The sequence below is a fragment of the Mirounga leonina genome, unplaced genomic scaffold, assembly GCF_011800145.1.
Source record: "Mirounga leonina isolate KUSES-001 unplaced genomic scaffold, KU_Mleo_1.0 Mir_224, whole genome shotgun sequence".
Taxonomy (NCBI): domain Eukaryota; kingdom Metazoa; phylum Chordata; class Mammalia; order Carnivora; family Phocidae; genus Mirounga; species Mirounga leonina.
This window is the reverse complement of record NW_023270615.1, coordinates 19,507,124-19,525,677: the sequence shown is the minus strand read 5'-3', so window position 1 is coordinate 19,525,677 and position 18,554 is coordinate 19,507,124. Positions and strand designations below refer to the sequence as shown.

The window sequence follows — 18,554 nt, the reverse complement described above, 5'->3', positions numbered from 1 at the left end:
CAGGCCAAGCCCCGCCCATCCCACCGCGCTTCCGCCCGGCAGGCCAAACCCTGCCTACCCCACCGCGCTTCCGTTCCTCAGCTAAACCCCGCCCACTCCGCCACGCTTCCGCCCCGAAAGACAAATCCCACCCGTCCCACAGCGCTTCCGCCCCGCAAGCCGAGCCCCGCCCATCCCACCGCGCTTCCGCCCCGCAGGCCAAACCCCGCCCATCCCACCGCGCTTCCGCCCCGCAGGCCAAGCCCCGCCCATCCCACCGCGCTTCCGCCCCGCAGGCCAAACCCTGCCCACCCCACCGCGCTTCCGTTCCTCAGCTAAACCCCGCCCACCCCGCCACGCTTCCGCCCCGAAAGACAAATCCCGCCCGTCCCACAGCGCTTCCGCCCCGCAAGCCGAGCCCCGCCCACCCTGCCGCGCTTCCGCTCCACTCAACCAAACCCTGCCCAGCCTACCTCACTTCCGCCCCGTAGGCCGAACCCCTCCCGTCTCAAGGCTCTTCAGCCCGCAGGCCAAGCCCCGCCCGCCCCGCCGCACTTCCGCTCCACTCAGCCAAGCCCCGCCCATCTCACGGCGCTTCCGCCCCGCAGACTACGCCCAGCCCGGAAGGCTCGTGCCGTTCTCAGTCAATCCTGTTCAGCCCCCTCTCCGCCTTACGCAGTAGCCAGTCCGCCCCGCTTCTCCCCAACCTTCCACTTGCCCCTGACCGCCCCCCCGGCCCTCGCCCTGACCCTCACGACAGGGACCTTGAGGCGGGCACCTCCCCAGCCCTGGCCGTTGCCCTCCCTCTTGCCAGTAAACGTGCCCTGTCTTGCACTCCAGCCCCACCCCTTACCCGCTCTCAACCTGGCCTCAACAAGGTCCTCTCCTTTGCCGGGGTCGGGCCGCCCCTAGTCCGGACACTCACCCGTACCTTGCCCCGACCCCTCCCCTCCAACCTCGCCCTGCTTCTAACCCTCAACCCGGCTCTCGTCTGCCATCTGCCCTACCCGAAGCCCCTACCTTCACCGGACCCTGGCACCGTAACCCTCACAGTGAACTTCACCCTGGCCGTGACACCCGGCCTCACTCTGACCTTGGCATTCAAGGTCAATAGTAGAACTGTGGGTACAGCTCGAATTTATTCGGAGCTCAGAGCTCCCAGAAGGTAGCCAGACTGCAGCTTAGAGTTGACAGAAGATGTAGCTGGGGACAGGCACACATCCTCAAGCATCAGACCTCTCCCTGAAAGCAACAAATGAGTCTGCCTTGTTTTGCATGGGCCCAGGAGCTTGGAGGGCAATGACCTGTCCTCAGTGCTCACAGAAGTTTATCCCCATGAAGAACAAAAGATTGCTAAGTTTCTCTGCTGTTTTTAATTCTTCCAGAACCAAGGCTGCACCGTCCCAATTATTGAGCCCTATGGTAAGTCTTAGGTCTAACAGAGTGAGTCCTTCCCTTTTTCTCTTCTGCTGCCTTCTCTTAACCCTTTTATTTCCATACATGCTATAGAAACGGCTTATCAAATCTTATTAAACAACAAACAAGGGCTGATTTTGCTTGTATTTGGATTTACTAAATTAAGACATGAGTTCCAGGAATGCCTGTCTCCTCACTTGCTCTTTATCTGAGTAAGGAGGTGACACATCTGGTCCTGGCTCACCCTTATCCTGAGGGTAGAGATGTTGGTAAACCGACTTAAACCTGATAGGTCCCCAACCTGAGCCAGCCCTGGGCTTGACTTCCGCCACCTCACTGTCTGAAGCCCCCAGGACCAGAGTAGCCATGCCTGGGTCCACTTCCCTGGTGACCAGAGAGAAGCAGAAGCCAGGAATCAATGCCACTTCCCCCAACAGGAATGGAAGAGAGGCAGACACCAGGCAGGACTACCCGGGCTTTTCATAGAAATCTCGAAACTGAACTAGCTTTTAATGCCTCTGAAAACCAAACCAAAACAAACCTGCCCTCCCACTTGTGTTTCAGTGTGAGGACATCTTACACTCTGCACTCCCCTAGATGGCTCTACCAGGACCATCCCTGACCAGGAAGGCAGGGCCTGGAGAACCAGGACCATGGCAGGCCCAACCCCGAAGCCCACTCTCTCCCTCTGATGGGTAAGTCAGCAACACACAGATGGGAAGCCGACAGTGCAAGCTGCAGGTCTCCTCTGCTGGAGCTGGACGTCCTCATCACCTGGCTGGGAGCAGGACCAGGCATGGAGTGGGGGACAAGTATGGCTGGGTAGAGGCCATGGGAGGTTCAGTCAGGCTAAGCAGAAGAACAAGAAGCCTGGGGGGCTCTGGGGAGCAGGACAGCAGGGCTAGCCCAGCGTCTCAGCCCTCTGGGATGAAGGGCCGAATCAGCTCCGGGTTCAACAGCGACTCTTCGAGAGGCCGGTCCACATGGAAGTCATGGACGTGGGGGGGCCCTGGGTGGGCCTTGGGGGCAGGTCCCCCTGGGCGCTGGGGAATCGGCAGCTCCGAGGGGTGGGCAGGCAGGGGAGCCGTGAAGAAGTACTGGTGCAGGAGGGCCTGGGGGCAGCAAGGGACAGCAGAAGGAAATCAGTCACCTCCCAGTCCCCACCTCAGCTCACTTCCCTCTGAGGGGGGATCTGAACACTGCCCTCCTGAGGCTCACTCCTACAGCACCTCTGAGTGCTCACCATCTGATCAAAGAACCTGCCCTCATGAAGTCTTCCACAAGTCAGGGGTGCGGGTGCCCAAGATAAAGAAGATACAGGGTGCAGAGACAACAAGGGGGTGAGAGATGCTGGAGAGACTGCAGGCCTGCAGAGCGGTGCTCGAGCAGAGAGCTGAGAGGTGCAGGGGCTAGGCCCAAGGACAGAGTGCACCTGGAGCCCAGGGGAGAATGAGCTAAGGGGCAGGAGCTGACAGGGCCCCAGAGGTGATGGCCCCAACTATGTGACACTCATGGGCCCCTAGGACCTGGGCTTCTGCTCTGAGGGGGGGTCACAGGAGAGCCCTGCGGGGGGTATGAGCCAGCCTGCCAGGTGGAGGACACACTGAATGGGCAGAAGCAGGCGGTGGCGGGGTGCGGGGCGGGGGGGTAGTGTGCAGGGGCTCAGACTGCGGGAAGCAGTCAGATGACCTCAGCCCACTTCAGAGGCGCCGATGATGTGAGAACTCCCCAGGGGGCATGCCAGTGCTGAGAGTGGGGAGGGGACAGCGGCCGTGAGGCTGGGGACACAGGTACACCCGAGACAGAGGCCCTGGCACTACTGGCCAGCAGCCCAGGGTCCTCCCCCTCCTTCCCGGCCACACAACCCACCCTCCCGGGTCCCCCATGCCAGCCCTCTGCTCCTCATTTCTCCCGTGCTTAAACCTGCACTTCCCCAAAGTCAGTCCCAATCCCCCCACCCCCAGGGCCCAGGGTGATACTGGGCATGTGCCGACGCAGAGTCGCTATCTGTTGAAGGGATGGAGGAGCCGGTCACCGACAACCCAGATGTGCTCTTCTGCAAGCTGGCCGTGGGCCGCCTGACCTGCCCGTGACCCGTCAGGCTCTGGTTCCAGCCCCCCGCAGATCCCGAGGGGCCTCAACCTCGGGGCTGCGGGGCCCAAGCGAGGAGGGCCGGGGAAAGCGGGTCGCTGTACCTACCTGGGAGGCTGAGATGCGCTGGCGTGGAGGGTAGAGGAGGAACTGCCCCAGCAGGTCCAAAGCTTGAGGAGACGCGTCAGGCAGCACCTCCACCAGAGGCACGGGCGCCTGCTCCGTGAAGGAAATCTTGCTGTAGTCGGGCAGCTCCGTGACCTCCTAGAACCACTGTCATCAGTCCTTGCTCGCTACGACCCACCCGCTCACTCTCACCCGCAGCTCCCGCCATCACTCCTGAAATCCCACAGCCCCTCGCCGACTTGGGCGCCTGCGCCACACCCAGCTTGGTGACAAGTGCAAGTGTGCTGGGAGGGAAGGGACAGGACCTGGCCTCGGGCACCCAGCAGGGTAGAAAGGGAGAAGCCCCCGAGGGAGGCCAGGACAGTGGCCGGAGGGCAAGCAGGTGTGGGGCCACAGGGAAGAGGTGCAGGAAAGGGTGGTCCTGGCTACGGGGGGGGAGGGAGGATACCTGCCCCCAACCCCCAATGGGAAGCCCTGCACACCGGCCAGACTTGAGGACTGGGGGTGCCCAAGACTCGAAGCACACAGCAAAGCTGTTCAATATCGTTCTCCCCAGGAAAGAGAGGGGATCCGTTCAGCAACTCCCCCAGGATGCAGCCCACAGCCCTGTGGATACAGACGCAAAGAATTCAGAGATCTCACACCAGGACACAGATCTCCGCCCGCCAGCTCCGTCACCTCACACAGGACACAGATCCGCCTACTCCCAGCTCCATCACCTCACACTAAGGACACAGATCTTCCCACATAGACCCACACCCCATACTGGGGCCAAGGAACCACAAAAGAGCACAGATGCTTCATATCTAGGAATACAGATTTGTAAATAAAGACCACAAGCCTAGAACATAGAACATATTCCCCTACCAAAGAGCTCACTGGCCTCAACCCTAGAAAACAAAGCAACATCCTCAATAGTTCTGAGACTTCTCAGAGCCTCAATTTCTGGGACACACAACCACCACCTCACACTCCTCACCTTCTGGGGCAGACTTCCAAAACAGCCCCTACATCTCAAGCTCTTAGGCATGTACAAACAAACCATCCTACCCCAAATAAAGGCTCAGAGCCTTCACACTCAGGGACCCAGGCCTCTAGATAGCCCACCTCCTGGGATATACGCAACCCCCTGTCCACTAATGTAGATGACCCATACGCCTTGAGCCTCAGACCACCTCCCCCACTCCAGCCCAGAAGCTTCCCACTCTGATTACCTAATCCCCACCCAGCTCAAAAATGTCATAGAGAGGAAAACTGACCCCAAACTCCTCAGAGATACCCCAACCAGGGAAGACACCCCCAAGGCAACCTATAGTTCACAGCAGGAAGACACCCCCCCAAATGGCTGAGCAACCCCAAAGCCCAGGAGAAAAAGGTGACTCCATAACCCACATTCCCCCACGCCCAGCCCACAGGGGCCTCACCACAGGTCAACGCCCTGGTCATATTGGCGGGCACCGTACAGGAGCTCAGGGGCTCGGTACCACCTGTGAGGAGGAGGGCGGGCAGTCACAACCAGGCCACTGGTCTGCCAGAAGGCTGCCCGGATAGGTCACCCCAGCCCCACAAGCTATGTCTGAACTGAAGGTCCAGAAGCATCTCATCCCCAGTGAGAAGGTTGGGGCCTGTCCATTGCCAAGCCCTGCCTGGGAACTGGCCTTCCCTACCTGGTGGCCACCTGGTGAGTGTAGAGGCGGCTGCCATCTGGGGAAAAGACCCGGGCCAGGCCAAAGTCCGCTATCTTGAGCTGGCCTGAGGCACTGATGAGCAGGTTGGCCGGTTTCAGGTCCTGAGCACACCAAAGGAAGCATCAGTTCCTCCAGATCCCCCAGAGGACCTAGGGACAGGAGAGCTTGGCAGGCTAAGTACATGGGTCAGCCCAGGCCCCCACGCTCTCTGGGCCACTTACTCTGTGGTGTGGCCACACCGTAGGTCCTGTCCCCTCTGACCCCCTCTGACCCCCTCTGACCACACCTTCTTCAAGGGCTGGCCCCACAGGTCCCGCCGCAGCCCATGCCGAGACTGACCCGATGCACGATGTTGTTGGCGTGGCAGAATGCGACACCCTTGAGCAGCATCTGCAGGTAGCTCTTGACCTGTGCCTGGACCAGCGGCCTCTGGGCGTGGCGCACCACCTCGGCCAGATCTGACAGCATGAACTCGAAGGCCAGCACAAAGCCTGCACCGTGCGGGAACACAGCCTTCAGCTGCACCACCTGCAGGGCAGGCCTCCTGTCAGCCCTGGACCCACAGTGCTCAGAGCCTCTCTGGGACCCCTAACCCTTGCCCTGACAGAGGACGAGGCAGGAAGGGAGTTGAGTTCTCTACGTGCAGGTCCCCATCTAACACTGCCTTCACACTCAGGGAAAAGGAGGTCTAAGGAAGGTCACCTAGGGCAGTGTCTGGCCATCCACCCAGCCCAGGAACTGGAAAATCACCTGGGAGGGGTCTCTCTCTCACTCTCATACACACACACACACACACACACACACAGGGCACAGGTCTCCTCTGGGGCCATGAAATCCCAGTATCAGGAGACACATCACATATGCTTCCTGAGGGCCCACAGGTCACAGGGACTGGGCGGCACAGCAATGAGCAGGAGCAAGGCCTGGCAGGTCCTGACGACCTTAAGGAGCTCACAGGACAGGAACACACACACCTGACACATGAGCAAGCAAGCCCCCCGGCTGTGTCCAGGTTCTGAGGAGGACGGAGAGAATAAAACAGGTGGGGTCAGTAACGCAGGGATGTGGGAAGGAGCTGAGGGCAGAGGGCAGAGGGCTGACAAGCACAAAGGCCTGCGGTGGGAACAGGAAGAAGGCTGGTCACCGGCATGTAGGATCCTCTAGGGAAGGGACCTTTGCTCGGTTCTGTGCTGTGACCTGGACGGTGTCACAGGAGACCCTTCAGAAGGTGTGTGAAATGAATGAAGAGAGGAGCTGGAGTTCTCTGCATGAAGAAAAACCAGTGGGCTTTTCAAGCAGAGCAGTGGATTCCATCTATACTGGCTGACGGTGGGGGGAGGAGCACCGTGAAGTGGATTCCATCTACACTGGCTGACGGTGGGGGGAGGAGCACCGTGAGGAAGCAGCTGCACTGGCTCCGGTCAGAGGTGAAGGTGGCCGGGGCTCAACTCTGGAGGGTTTTACGGTAGAAACTTCCGGGCTGCTGACTCGGGTTGAGGCCCCTGTCCCCAGCCTTCTTACAGGCCCTCCACCTCTCCCACACGTGGGCTGTCTGCATGCCCCCGGACTGTCCTCAAAAAAATTCGAATAGCCTTACTGCTGGTTTTCAGACTTTGAAGGCAACACAAAATCATTTCACAGATCACACACATACATTCAGATAAAGCACAGAATTATAAAGAAAAAAATCAACAAAAGAAAAATCCTATCAAGTACAATCAACCTTAGAGCACATTCTATCAGACTACAACAAATATGGCATGTACTAACACATATTATATATATATACACACGCATTTGCATACAAAACTAGGATGACATATTTTTAGATGTGTTTTATAAGCAGTTTTACAACATGCTTTTTTGTCATATATCCAATATATCACGGACATCTCCAGAGGATAACAAACAAGCAGGACACGACAGGACTGTCACTCCCCAGGGATGAGAGAAAGCACAGCGAAGAGCTCTGAGGCTGAGGGTGAATGTGTCCCTCCCCGTGTCCCCACAGCGCCTCCAGCCCCATCACAGCAGAACAGGGCCACGTGGGCCCTGCTGTCTCTGTGCATCTCCCCTACTGCACTTAAGTTATCAGAAGCCCAATCGGGGCCCATGCCCAGCCCAGGGTAGGACCTACGGGTGGACCCCAAGTTAGAACATCTGGACTCCTCAATCAGACCCCAGCCAAAGCATCCACGGACCAGCTGTGTGCCCACAGCTGGTGGATGAGCCTCCCCGCCTGGCCTGAGAAGGGGCGATCCTGAAATCGCCCTTGCAGAGCAATGGAGAACTCAGAATGAAAACGAACCCAACAGTTAACCTAGCCTGGGGAACAGAACAGAAGCTCAATGGAGGCAGTTATCATTATCATTACAAATCACCAAATGTTTTATGAAAAGAAGTCAGTGAATAAATGAATGAATTATGAGAACAGGAAGAAACAAGCGGGTGAATAAGAGGGAGTGAGTGCAGAATGACGAAAGTGGGGGACGAGGTGGACAAGACAGGGAGCAAGGGAGGGGTGCCGAGGAGCACAGGGAGGCTGCGGAAAGGGGCCCTCCGAGCCCACCCCCGCTCACGTGCTGATTGTCCTCGATCTCCTGCAGGGCCTTGATCTCCCGCAGGGCCTGGTTGGGGATGCCATCCTCCAGCCGCCGCAGAGCCACCTTCTTGAGCGCCACGATCTCTCCAGTCTGCGGGACAGAACTAAGACACTGCCACCCGTCCAGGGCTGGGGAACGGGGTGCGCCGACGGGACAGGCGCCATGGGGGGGACGCAGAGGCCCGAGGTCCTCTTGGGGGTGGGAAGCGCCCCCACCCCGATCTGGAGGGAAATCAGGTCCAGCCTGGGACCCACTGTTGCAGAGGGGCGCGAACAGCTCCAGACTCTAACGCCACGCTCCCTGGGGCGCTCGCGGGACGACCGCGGTGGCATCGCGGGCGGGTGGGCATCCGACCGCAACCTGGACGACCCGCACGGAAGGGCGCCAAAGTGGTGGGCGCACACCACGAGGCGGGGCCGGGAGGCGGGCGCGGCGGTGCAGAGTGGGCACGGAAAACGGGGGTCAGGGGGTCTTTCTCTCGACCCCAACGGCTGGAAGCGAAGGCAGGCCTGGCGCCCCGCGTGCCGGCTCACCTCCACGTGCTTGGCCTTAAAGACGACACCGTGCGCGCCCTCCCCGATGCGGCCCAGGATGCAGTACTGGTCCATGCCCGCGCCGCCGCAGGCCCGCCCCGCCCCGCTGGCCCGACGCGGCTGCCTAGCAACGCGCTGCCTCTCCGCGCCCGGCCGAGAGCCCGGCAGCAGCTGCGGACGCCTCCGGGCCTCGTCTACGCCTTCGCCGGTTCCCCGCGGCCAGGCCGCAGCGCAGGCCATCCGGGGGAAGCCATCGTGCGCGGAGGGCGCCAGCGCCGGGGCGGCGGAGCAATGGCGCCCGGTGCCCCCTCCCCGCGCCCCAGACGTCACGTGACCGGCGCCGCCGGGGCACGCAGCGGGGGGCGTGGCCGCGCTCCCTGGGGTAGAGCTTCGCGGCCAGGCGGGCGGGGAGGGGCGGGGAGGGGCGGGGCCGCGATAGGCGGGCCTCGCAGGCGGGGGGCGGGGCTGCGCGTCTGGGCGGGGCCTCCTTGGAGAGGCGAGCGCAGCTCGGTCCCGGCAGGCCCCGCTCCCCACCTGTATCTGGTCGTGCCAGCTTCAAGGACACTCTGGGTCCAGGGCCAGGTTGTGGAGGCAGCGTCAGTGGGGCCTCCCTTCTGGAAGGTCGGTTGGCAACACACACAGACATCTTTTAAAAAACTCTGACCAGAAGTGCATGTCTAAGGCTTCTCTTGAGGTAACGTTTGGAGGAATTTGCATGAGTGATTCTGAAGAACTGCATACCATCAAAGGATGTTGACAAAGAACACAAGTTGCTCTTAAACCCCTGGAAAGATGCTCAATCTTACACACAAGATAAATGCAAAATAATCTACAGTTTTCCGCCTATGAAATGACTAACGATCCCACATCTAAGTCCATTAGCCAGGCTCTGGGAAAACAGGAGCTGTTATACATTGCTGGTGGGAGTGTAACTTGTCATGCTGACAAGTTACAGATGCATATCCCTGGACTCAGCAAGTCCACTTCTAGAAATACCCCAACAAATACACTGCACACATGTGAGATGACCTGTGCAAAGTTACTCGTTGCAGCATTGTGTGAACAGCAAAAAATCGAAAACACCACAGATGTCCATCAGTAGAAGACTGCCTAAATGGTGGTACACCCATCCAGTGGAATATGTGGCCTGATGCTTTTTTATGTGCAGTAATAAGAAGACTTCTAAGATACATTGTTTAGTTAAAAAGGCAAGATGCAGAACAGAGCATACAGTGTGCCCCCAGCTGTGTAAAGAAAAGAAAAAAATCTAATGTCTGTTCATCCATTACAATATATCTGCAAAGATACTCAAGATTTCATAATTGCAGTTACCTGGTGAGGGACTGGAAGGACTGGGGACAGGGTAGGAAGTAAACTCTTCACCAGGCCTTTGTATTCTTTGAGCTTTGAACCATATCATTTATTAATTTTTCAAAAAGGTAAATATTTTCTAGCTCAGAAGTTCCACCTTTAAAAAATTGCAGAAGAATGCCTTGATGTCCATACAAAGATGTTCACCCTGTTTGATGATAGCAGAGGCCAGAAAATAACCCAAATATCCCATGGAAGAATGGGTAGACAAGTTATGGGAGCGCCTTAGAATGGAATATTTTATAGCTATTACAAATGGTGAGGAAAAGGATGTGGCATGGGAAAAGGATGGTCTTCAAAAAATAGTACTGGGTCATTTGAAAGGTCATATGAAGAAAAAAATGTGTATTGACCCAAACCTCACACCATACACAAAAACTGATTCCAGATGGAGTGCAAAACTAAATATGGAAGGTAAACAATGAAGTTTTAGAAGAAAACAGAGAATCTTAATGACTTTGGGTTAGGTAAGATTTTTCTTAAAGAGATTATGGAAAGCACTGAAGGGAAACTGAAAGCACTAAAATGAGAAATTGGACTTTATCAATATAGTAAGAACATCTGTCCTTCAAAAGACACCACTAGAGAGTGAAAAGGAAAGCCACAGAAAGGGAGAAGATACCAAAATACATATATATGACTAAGGCTCCTATCTAGAACTTATAAAGAACTCTTATAAAATAATTAAGAAGCAGACAACCTTACCAGAAAAATGGGCAAAACCTGGAGTAGGCACTTCACAAAAGGCAATACCCAAATAACCAATAAATGTTTGACAAGGTCTGTGCTAACTTCACTGGTCATCAGGAAATTTCAAATTAAAACCATACTTTTACTGGGGTGCCTGGGTGGCTCAGTCGGTTGAACATCCAACTCTTAGTTTCAGCTCAGGTCATGATCTCAAGGCCGTGGGATTGAGCCCAGCATCAGACTCCATGCTCAACAAGGAGTCTGCTTGTCCCTCTCCTTCCCTCCACTCATGCTCTCTCTCAAAAATAAATAAATAAAATATTTAAAAAACTCAATTTTACTGTAACCACCCAGAATCATTTAAATGAAAAAGACAGACAATGCCAAATGCTGGCAAAGATGTAGAGCAGCCAGAATTCTCATACACTGCTGATGTGACAGCAAGTTCAGACAACCACTTTGAACACTATTTGATACTATCTTTTCAAACTCATGTGGAGATTTTACATATTTATAGATAGATGATAGATAGATACACACACACACACACATATATATATAATCTAGTAAGTCCATCCCTAGGAATTTAACCTGGCAGAAGTGCATATATGTATATTCCCAAAGGACATACAGGTTCATAGCAGCACTCGTTAATAGCCTAACCTGAAACAACCCAAATGGTCTACAGTAGAATGGATAAATAAACTGTGAAATATTTCCCCAATGGAGTACTACACAGTAATGAGAATGAAGAAAGCATCACCACTGGCAACAACATGGATGAATCATAAACACAATGTTGAGGGAAGAAGCTAGACACAAAAGAATGTAAAATGGTGTAGCCACTGTGGAAAGCAGCATGGTGGTTCCTCAAAAATTAAAAATAGAGGGGCACCTGGGTGGCTCAGTCGTTAAGCGTCTGCCTTCGGCTCAGGTCATGATCCCAGGGTCCTGGGATCGAGCCCCGCATCGGGCTCCCTGCTCAGCGGGAAGCCTGCTTCTCCCTCTCACACTCCCCTTGCTTGTGTTCCCTCTCTCGCTGCCTCTCTCTCTGTCAAATAAATAAATAAAATCTTTAAAAAAAAATTAAAAATAGAATTTCCATATGATCTAGCAAATCTACTGTTGGGTATATATCCAAAAGAATTGAAAGTGGGATCTTAAAGAGATATTTGTACACCTATTTTTATATCAGCATTATTTACAACAGCCAAGAGGACGAAGCAACCCAGGTGTCCATCAACAGATGAATAGATTTTAAAATGTGGTATATATGTACAACAGAATATTATTTATCCTTAAAAAGGAAGGAAATTCTGAAACATGTTACAGCATGGATGGACCTTGAGGACATTATGCTAAGTGAAATAAGCCAGTCACAAAAAGACAAATACTGTAGGATTCCACTTATATTCATAGTGGAATTCATAGAAATAGAAAGTAGACTGGTCAGTGCTAGGGGCAGGAAGGGAGTGGGTGAGGGAAATAAGGAGTTATTGTTTAACGGGTATAGCATTTCAGTTTTGCCAAATGAAAAGTTCTGGATATTGGTTGCCCAGCAATATAAATATACTTAATACTACTGAACTTTACAATTAAAAATGGTTCAAAAAACAAAATAAATTATTCAGATGGCAAATTGTATATTTGTTTTTTCTCCACAATGAAATTTTTTAAATTAAAAATCTAAAAAGAAATGAATGGAGTGGGGCGCTTGTGTGGCTCAGTCGGTTACACATCTACCTTCGGCTCAGGTCATGGTCCCAGGGTCCTGGGATCGAGCCCCACATTGGGCTCCCTGCTCAGTGGGAAGTCCGCTCCTGTCTCTCCCTCTGCCTCCCCACTCATGCTCTCTCTCTCATGCTCTCTTTCTCTCTCAAATAAATAAAATCTTAAAAAAAAAAAAAGAAATGAATTGAGTATGAGGGACCTGTAGGACAATAATAGTGCTTCTAACATTTAGGAGAGGAGAAAGAGCACAGGGCTGAAAAAACATTAGAATAAATAATGACAGAAAGCTTCACAAATTTGGGGGGAAAGATAATGTACAGATTTTAGAAGCTGAGTGAACCCCAAACAGAATAAACTCAAAAAGATCCATGCCCAGAAGCATCATAATCAAATTTCTGGACACTAAAGGAAAAAGAACACTTGAAAGCATCCATAGAGAGACGATACATTGCCCACTCAGAGTACAATGTCCCCAGTGGCTGTGATTTCTCACCAGAAGCCATGGAGGCCAGAGAAGTGGCACCATGTTTTTCAGGTGAATTCCATATCCAGTGAGAAAATCAATCAGAAATGAAAGGGAAATGAAGATGTTCTCAAAGGAAGGAAAAGAGATTTTTGTGGTTAGCAGACCTCACCTAGAGGAATTGCTAAAGGAAGTCCTTGAGACAGAAGGGAAATGATAACAGAAGAAAGCAGGGAATGTTGGGAGTGAAAAAGAAGAGTAGAATGGGTTAATATTTGGTGAATATGATAGATTCTTCTTCTCCACTTGGGTTTTAAAAATTGATATTTGAAAGCAAAAATTATAGCATTGCTTGAAGTGGTTCTCAAAGTAGTCATGGACAATATTGAAAATGAAAAGGAAAAAATGCTTAAAAAAAAAAAGTAGTTCACAGGAGCCAACCAAAAGAGCTCCCAAAGGCCACCGCTGTAACTGTTCGACCAACGAATTAAATAATGTGATATTGGATTATAGCCCCAAGTATAAAGTAAATGTCCATGGGTCCATAGTAATATAAATAAATGATTGAATAAATAAACAGATGGAGGATAATGGAAAGAACCTTATGCAGGAGAAAATAATTTAGGTAGATACTCTGATCTCGGAGGTATGGCATGACTCCCCACTCCTTAGTGCGGGTGGTACATTTTGTCTTCCTGGCAAAGAGGACAGTATGGAAAGGGAGTAAAAGGACTATGCAGGGGAGACACCTGACAGGAGACACTCTCAGCCAGGAGATCAAGGTCAACATCACTAGTGATAAGTTGTGCTGATGGTACGTATCACTGATAGGTGGAGAGAACAGAACTTTACCTCTGTGGTCTCCGCCCACCAACCCCCGCAAACCCATAACTTCCATGTAACCAGGAGAAAAACATCAGGAAAATCCCAACTAGGGGGCAATCTACAAAAATACTTGACTAATACTCCTCGAAACGATCAAGGTCATCAAAAGCAAGGAAAGTCTGAGAAACTGTCACAGCTGAGAAGAGCCTAAGGATAAGTAACAACTAAAAGTGACTTGGTATCTTGTATGGAAACCTGGAAGAGAAAAAACACATTAAGTTAAAACTAAGGAAATCTGAATAAAATATGGACTTTAGCAATAACAGTGTATCAATATTGTTTATTAATTGTGATAGATGTACCATATTAATATAAAATGTTAATAGGAGAAACTGGGCTTTAGGCATATGCAAACTATGTATTATCTTTGCAGTTTTTTGGTAAATCTAAAACTATTCTGGGGCGCCTGGGTGGCTCAGTCGTTAAGCGTCTGCCTTCAGCTCAGGTCATGATCCCAGGGTCCTGGGATCGAGCCCCACATCGGGCTCCCCGGTCCGTGGGAAGCCTGCTTCTCCCCCTCCCACTCTCCCTGCTTGTGTTCCCTCTCTCGCTGTGTCTCTCTCTGTCAAATAAACAAAATCTTTTAAAAATAAAATAAAATAAAACTATTCTAAAATTTTCAAGTTTCCTTTAAAAAATAGATATATATATAAAAACACTAATCCAAGACAGCCAGAGTGGTTATATTAAAATAAGGCAAAGTCAACTTCAGAACAAAGAAAGCTACCAGTGTCAAAGAGAAACATTATAATGATTAAAAAGTGTCAATTCATTGAGATATAATCTAAAATGTGTATGCACCAAGCAATAAAATTGACAGAACTGAAAAGAGAAATAGACATATCTTCAATTATAGTTGGGGACTTTTACACTTTTCTATCACAGTAATTGATAGAACCACCAGACAGAAAATCAGCAGACATAGAAGAACTAAGCAAAACTATCAACCAAGTACCCCCAAGAGTGTGTAGATGTAGACAAGCTGATTATAAGGTTTATACGGGAAGGCAAAGAAACTAGAATAGCTATTTTTAAAGTTTATTTATTTCTTTTTAAGCAATATCTACACCCGTGTGGGGCTTGAGCTCACAACCCAGAGATCAAGAGTCACATGCCCTTCTGACTGAGCCAGCAGGTGCCCCAGAATAGCTTTTTTCAAAAGTGTTGAAAAGGAAGAATAAAGTTGGAGGGAGGAACCACCCTTCTCAATTGTAAGGAGTTGTATATAGCCACAGTAATCAAGACAGTGTGGTAATGGCAGGCAAAGACATACATAAATCGATGGAAAAGAATAGAGAGTCCAGGGATAGAGCTAAAAAGTATGGCCAAATTTTTTGTTTTGTTTTGTTTTCTAAATTGAAATATAATTCACATACCATAAAATTCCCCCCATTAAATTGTACTCTTAGGTGATGTTTGATATATTCACAAGATTTTTAAATATTCACAAGATTGCAACCATCACCACTATCTAAACCAGAATATATTTTCATCACCCTCCAAAAAGACCCCCTCCCCATTAGCAGTCATTCCCCCTTCCCCTCTTCTCCCAACCCTGGACAACCACTAATCCACTTTCTAGCTCTATGAATTTGCCTAGTCTGGACATTTCTTATAATCATATGATATGTGACATTTTGTGTCTGACTTCCTTCACTTAGCATGTTTTCAAGGTTCATCCATGTTGTAACATGTATCAGTATCTCATTCCTTTTTTATGAATAAATCATATCCATCATATGGGCATATCTCATTTTGTTTATCCATTCCTTAGGTGATGGACATTTAGGTTGGCTCCGCTTTTTGGCTCTGTTAAATAGTGCTGCTATGAACATTTGTGTACAAGTTTTTGTGTGAAATTATGTTTTCGGTTCTCTTGGGTATACATGTAGGGGTAGAATTGCCTGGCCATATGGTAACTATGTTTAACTCTTTGAGTCGCTGCCACGTGGCTGTCCAAAGTGGCTGCACCTGTTTACATTCCCACCAGAGGTGTATGAGAGTTCTTATTTCCCACATCCTTGCCAACAAGTTGACCATCTTTTTTATTTCAGTCACCCTAGTAAGCATAAAGTGGTTTGATTTGTATTTCCCTAATAACTAATACTGTTGAGCATATATTTATATGCTTACAGGCCATTTGTATATTTTCTCTGGAGAAATGTCTGTTCAAGTCCTTTCCCCATTATCTATTGGGATATTTGTCTTTATATTGTTGACTTGAAAGAGTTCTTTATGTGTTCTGGATGCTACATTCTTATCAAATATATGATTTGCAAATATTTTCTCCTATTCTGGGAGTTATCCTTTTAACTTTCTTGATAATATTCTTTGAAGCACAAATTTCATTTTTTTCACTTTCTTGATAGTGTTCTTTGAAGCACAAATTTCATTTCAAATTTCAAGCATAAATGAAAAAAAGACATGATGCTTTTGCTATAGGCATCATATTTAAGAAACCGTTGACTAATCCAAGACCACAAAGACTTACATTTTCTTCTAAGTGTTTCATAGAGTTAGCTCTTACATTTAGGTCTTTGACCCATTTCAAGTTCATCTTTTGATGTGGTTTGAGACAGAGGTCCAACTTCATTATTTTGAATGTGGATATACAGCTGTCTTAGCAGTATCTGTTGAAAGGACTATTTCTTTCTTTTTGCATTGTCTTGGAACCTTTGTCAAAAATCAGTTGATCATAATATATAGGGTTTTTTTCTTGACTATCAATTCCATTCCACTAGTTTTTCTATCCTTATGCCAGTATCACCCAGTCTTGATTACTGCAACTTTGCAATAAATTTTGAAATCAGGAATGTGAATCTTTTAATTTTGTCCTTATTTTTCAGGATTGTTTTGGCTATTCTGGGTCCCTTGCATTTTTATATGAATTTTAGGATCAGCTTATTAATTTCTATAAAAATGTGAACTAGATTTTGTAGGGATAGTAGTGTATCTGTACATAATTTGTGGAGTTTTGCCAACTTAAAGATATTAAGTCTTCTAATCCATGAAGATAGGATGCCTTTCTACTTATTTAAATCTTCTTTAATTCCTTCAATGATGTTTTGTAGTTGTCAGTGTAACATTGCTGAACTCTTTTATTAGCTTTTACCATTTTCATGTGATCCCTTGGTGTTTTCTGTATACAAAATCATGTCCTCCATAAATGGAGAGAGTTTTACATCTGTCTTTTAATCTAGATGCCTTTTATTTCTTCTTATTTTCTAATTGCCCTGGCTAGAACCTCCAGTAAAATGCTAAGTAGAAATGGAGAAATCAGACATGGTTGTCCTGTTCCTGATATTAGAGAGAAAACTTTCAGTCTTCTACCATTAAGCATGATATTAATTGTGGGATTTCCATAGATGCCTTTATCAGGTTGAAGAAGTTCCCTTCTATTCTTATTTTGTTGGATATTTTTATCCTGTAAGGGTTTTGGATTTGTCAAATGTGGTGTGTTTTTTTTTTTTTTCTTTCTGTGTCTATTGAGGTTAGCATGTGGTAAATAGACACAGAAAAAAATTCCACATGCTAAGCTCAATATTCTTTATTAATATGGTATATTACATTGCTTGATTTTCTTATTTTGAACCCACTTTGCATTCCTTGGATAAATCTCACTTAGTCATATGTATAATCCCTTTTTAGAAAAGCATCCTTTATTTTTTAGAGCAGTTTTATATTGACAATGAAATTGAGGAGAAAATACAAAGTTCCCATATATTCCCTGTCCTTACAAACACACAGCTTCCTTCACCATCAACATCCTGCTCCAGAGTGGTACATTTATTAGAATCAATGAACCAACACTAATACTTCATTATTATTCAAAGCCCATAGTCTACACTAACAACTACTTTTGGTGTTGTACATTCTATGGATTTTGACAAATGCATAATAACATGTACCCACCATTACACTATTATATAGAATAGTTTCATTGCCCTAGAAATCCCCCGTGCTTATCCTATTCATACCCTTTCCACTAACCCCTGGCAGCCACCAAACTTTTTACTGTCTCCATAGTTTGGGCTTTTCCAGGATGCCATGGAGTTGGAATTGCACAGTATGTAGCCTTTTTAGATTGGCTTCTTTCACTTAGTATTATGCATTTAAGGTTCCTTTATGTCTTTTCATGGTTTGATAGCTCATTTATTTTTATTTTTTTATTTTGAAATTGTTTTAATATACAAAACATCTTTGGGGAAAAAATGAAAGAAAAACGCAAAAAATACAGGAAAATTTTTACTCCATGAGCTCAAATCCTCACTTGTTCGCCAATCCCCAAGATGAAAAACTCTTTTAAAAAAGTATTCAGGGGTTCCTGGGTGGCACAGTTGGTTGAGCGAACAACTCTTGGTTTTGGCTTAGACCCTGATCTCAGGATCTTGAGATCAAGCCCCACATTGGGCTCTGAGCTCAGTGAGGAGTCAGCTTGAATTTCTCTCTCTCTCTCCCTCTGTCCCTCCCTGCGCTTGCTCTCTCTCTCTCTCCCCCTCAAAAATGAATAAATAAACCTTAAAAAAATTAAAAGGTATTCAGTCACCAACAATGATGTTATTACTAGTGATATGGATCAATTTCACAAAACAGGCCAGTGAATCCCATTATAGCAAATCCTATTGCTGTTGCCATGGCAATCTTCTGGAATTCTTTTCTATCAGGTTTAGTGCATCTTTTAGCCAGCCAAAATGAGTCCTTCACAAACTGCTGACTTGGCTCAACGAACTGCATTACCTAATCCATGATGCCTGCCCACCAACACCTCAGATGCCCAGGACATGTAGCACAAAAGTGGACTAGCTCATTTCTTTTTAGCACTTAGTAATATTCCATTGTTTGGATGTACTAAGGCTTATTTATCCAATCACCTACTGAAGGATATCTTGGTTGCTTCCAAGTTCTGGCAATTATGGAATAAAGCTGCTATAAACATCCATCTACAGGTAGTTGTGTAGACATAGCTTTCCACTCCTTT

General features: G+C 48.6%; 1 protein-coding gene and 1 pseudogene across 3 annotated transcripts; both read right to left on the bottom strand.

Annotated features, from left to right (window-relative positions):
• Window positions 1-1,530: 1,530 nt before the first annotated feature.
• CDK20 (cyclin dependent kinase 20) lies at window positions 1,531-8,754 on the bottom strand. Of its 3 annotated transcripts, none has more exons than XM_035029220.1 (8): window positions 8,437-8,754; window positions 7,880-7,993; window positions 5,640-5,828; window positions 5,280-5,401; window positions 5,037-5,099; window positions 4,095-4,218; window positions 3,595-3,750; window positions 1,531-2,507 (listed from the first exon to the last, which is right to left on the bottom strand). In XM_035029220.1, exons 1-8 carry the CDS (start codon window positions 8,674-8,676, stop codon window positions 2,310-2,312), a joined length of 1,206 nt encoding a protein of 401 aa, XP_034885111.1. In that variant the 5' UTR covers window positions 8,677-8,754; the 3' UTR covers window positions 1,531-2,309. The 3 variants fall into 3 exon arrangements, with proteins under 3 accessions (XP_034885111.1, XP_034885112.1, XP_034885113.1); XM_035029221.1 differs by having other exon boundaries at window positions 3,595-3,702; XM_035029222.1 differs by lacking the exon at window positions 5,037-5,099.
• Window positions 8,755-13,359: 4,605 nt separating this feature from the next.
• On the bottom strand, window positions 13,360-18,322 carry LOC118026230 (annotated as a pseudogene).
• Between the last annotated feature and the right edge of the window lie 232 nt (window positions 18,323-18,554).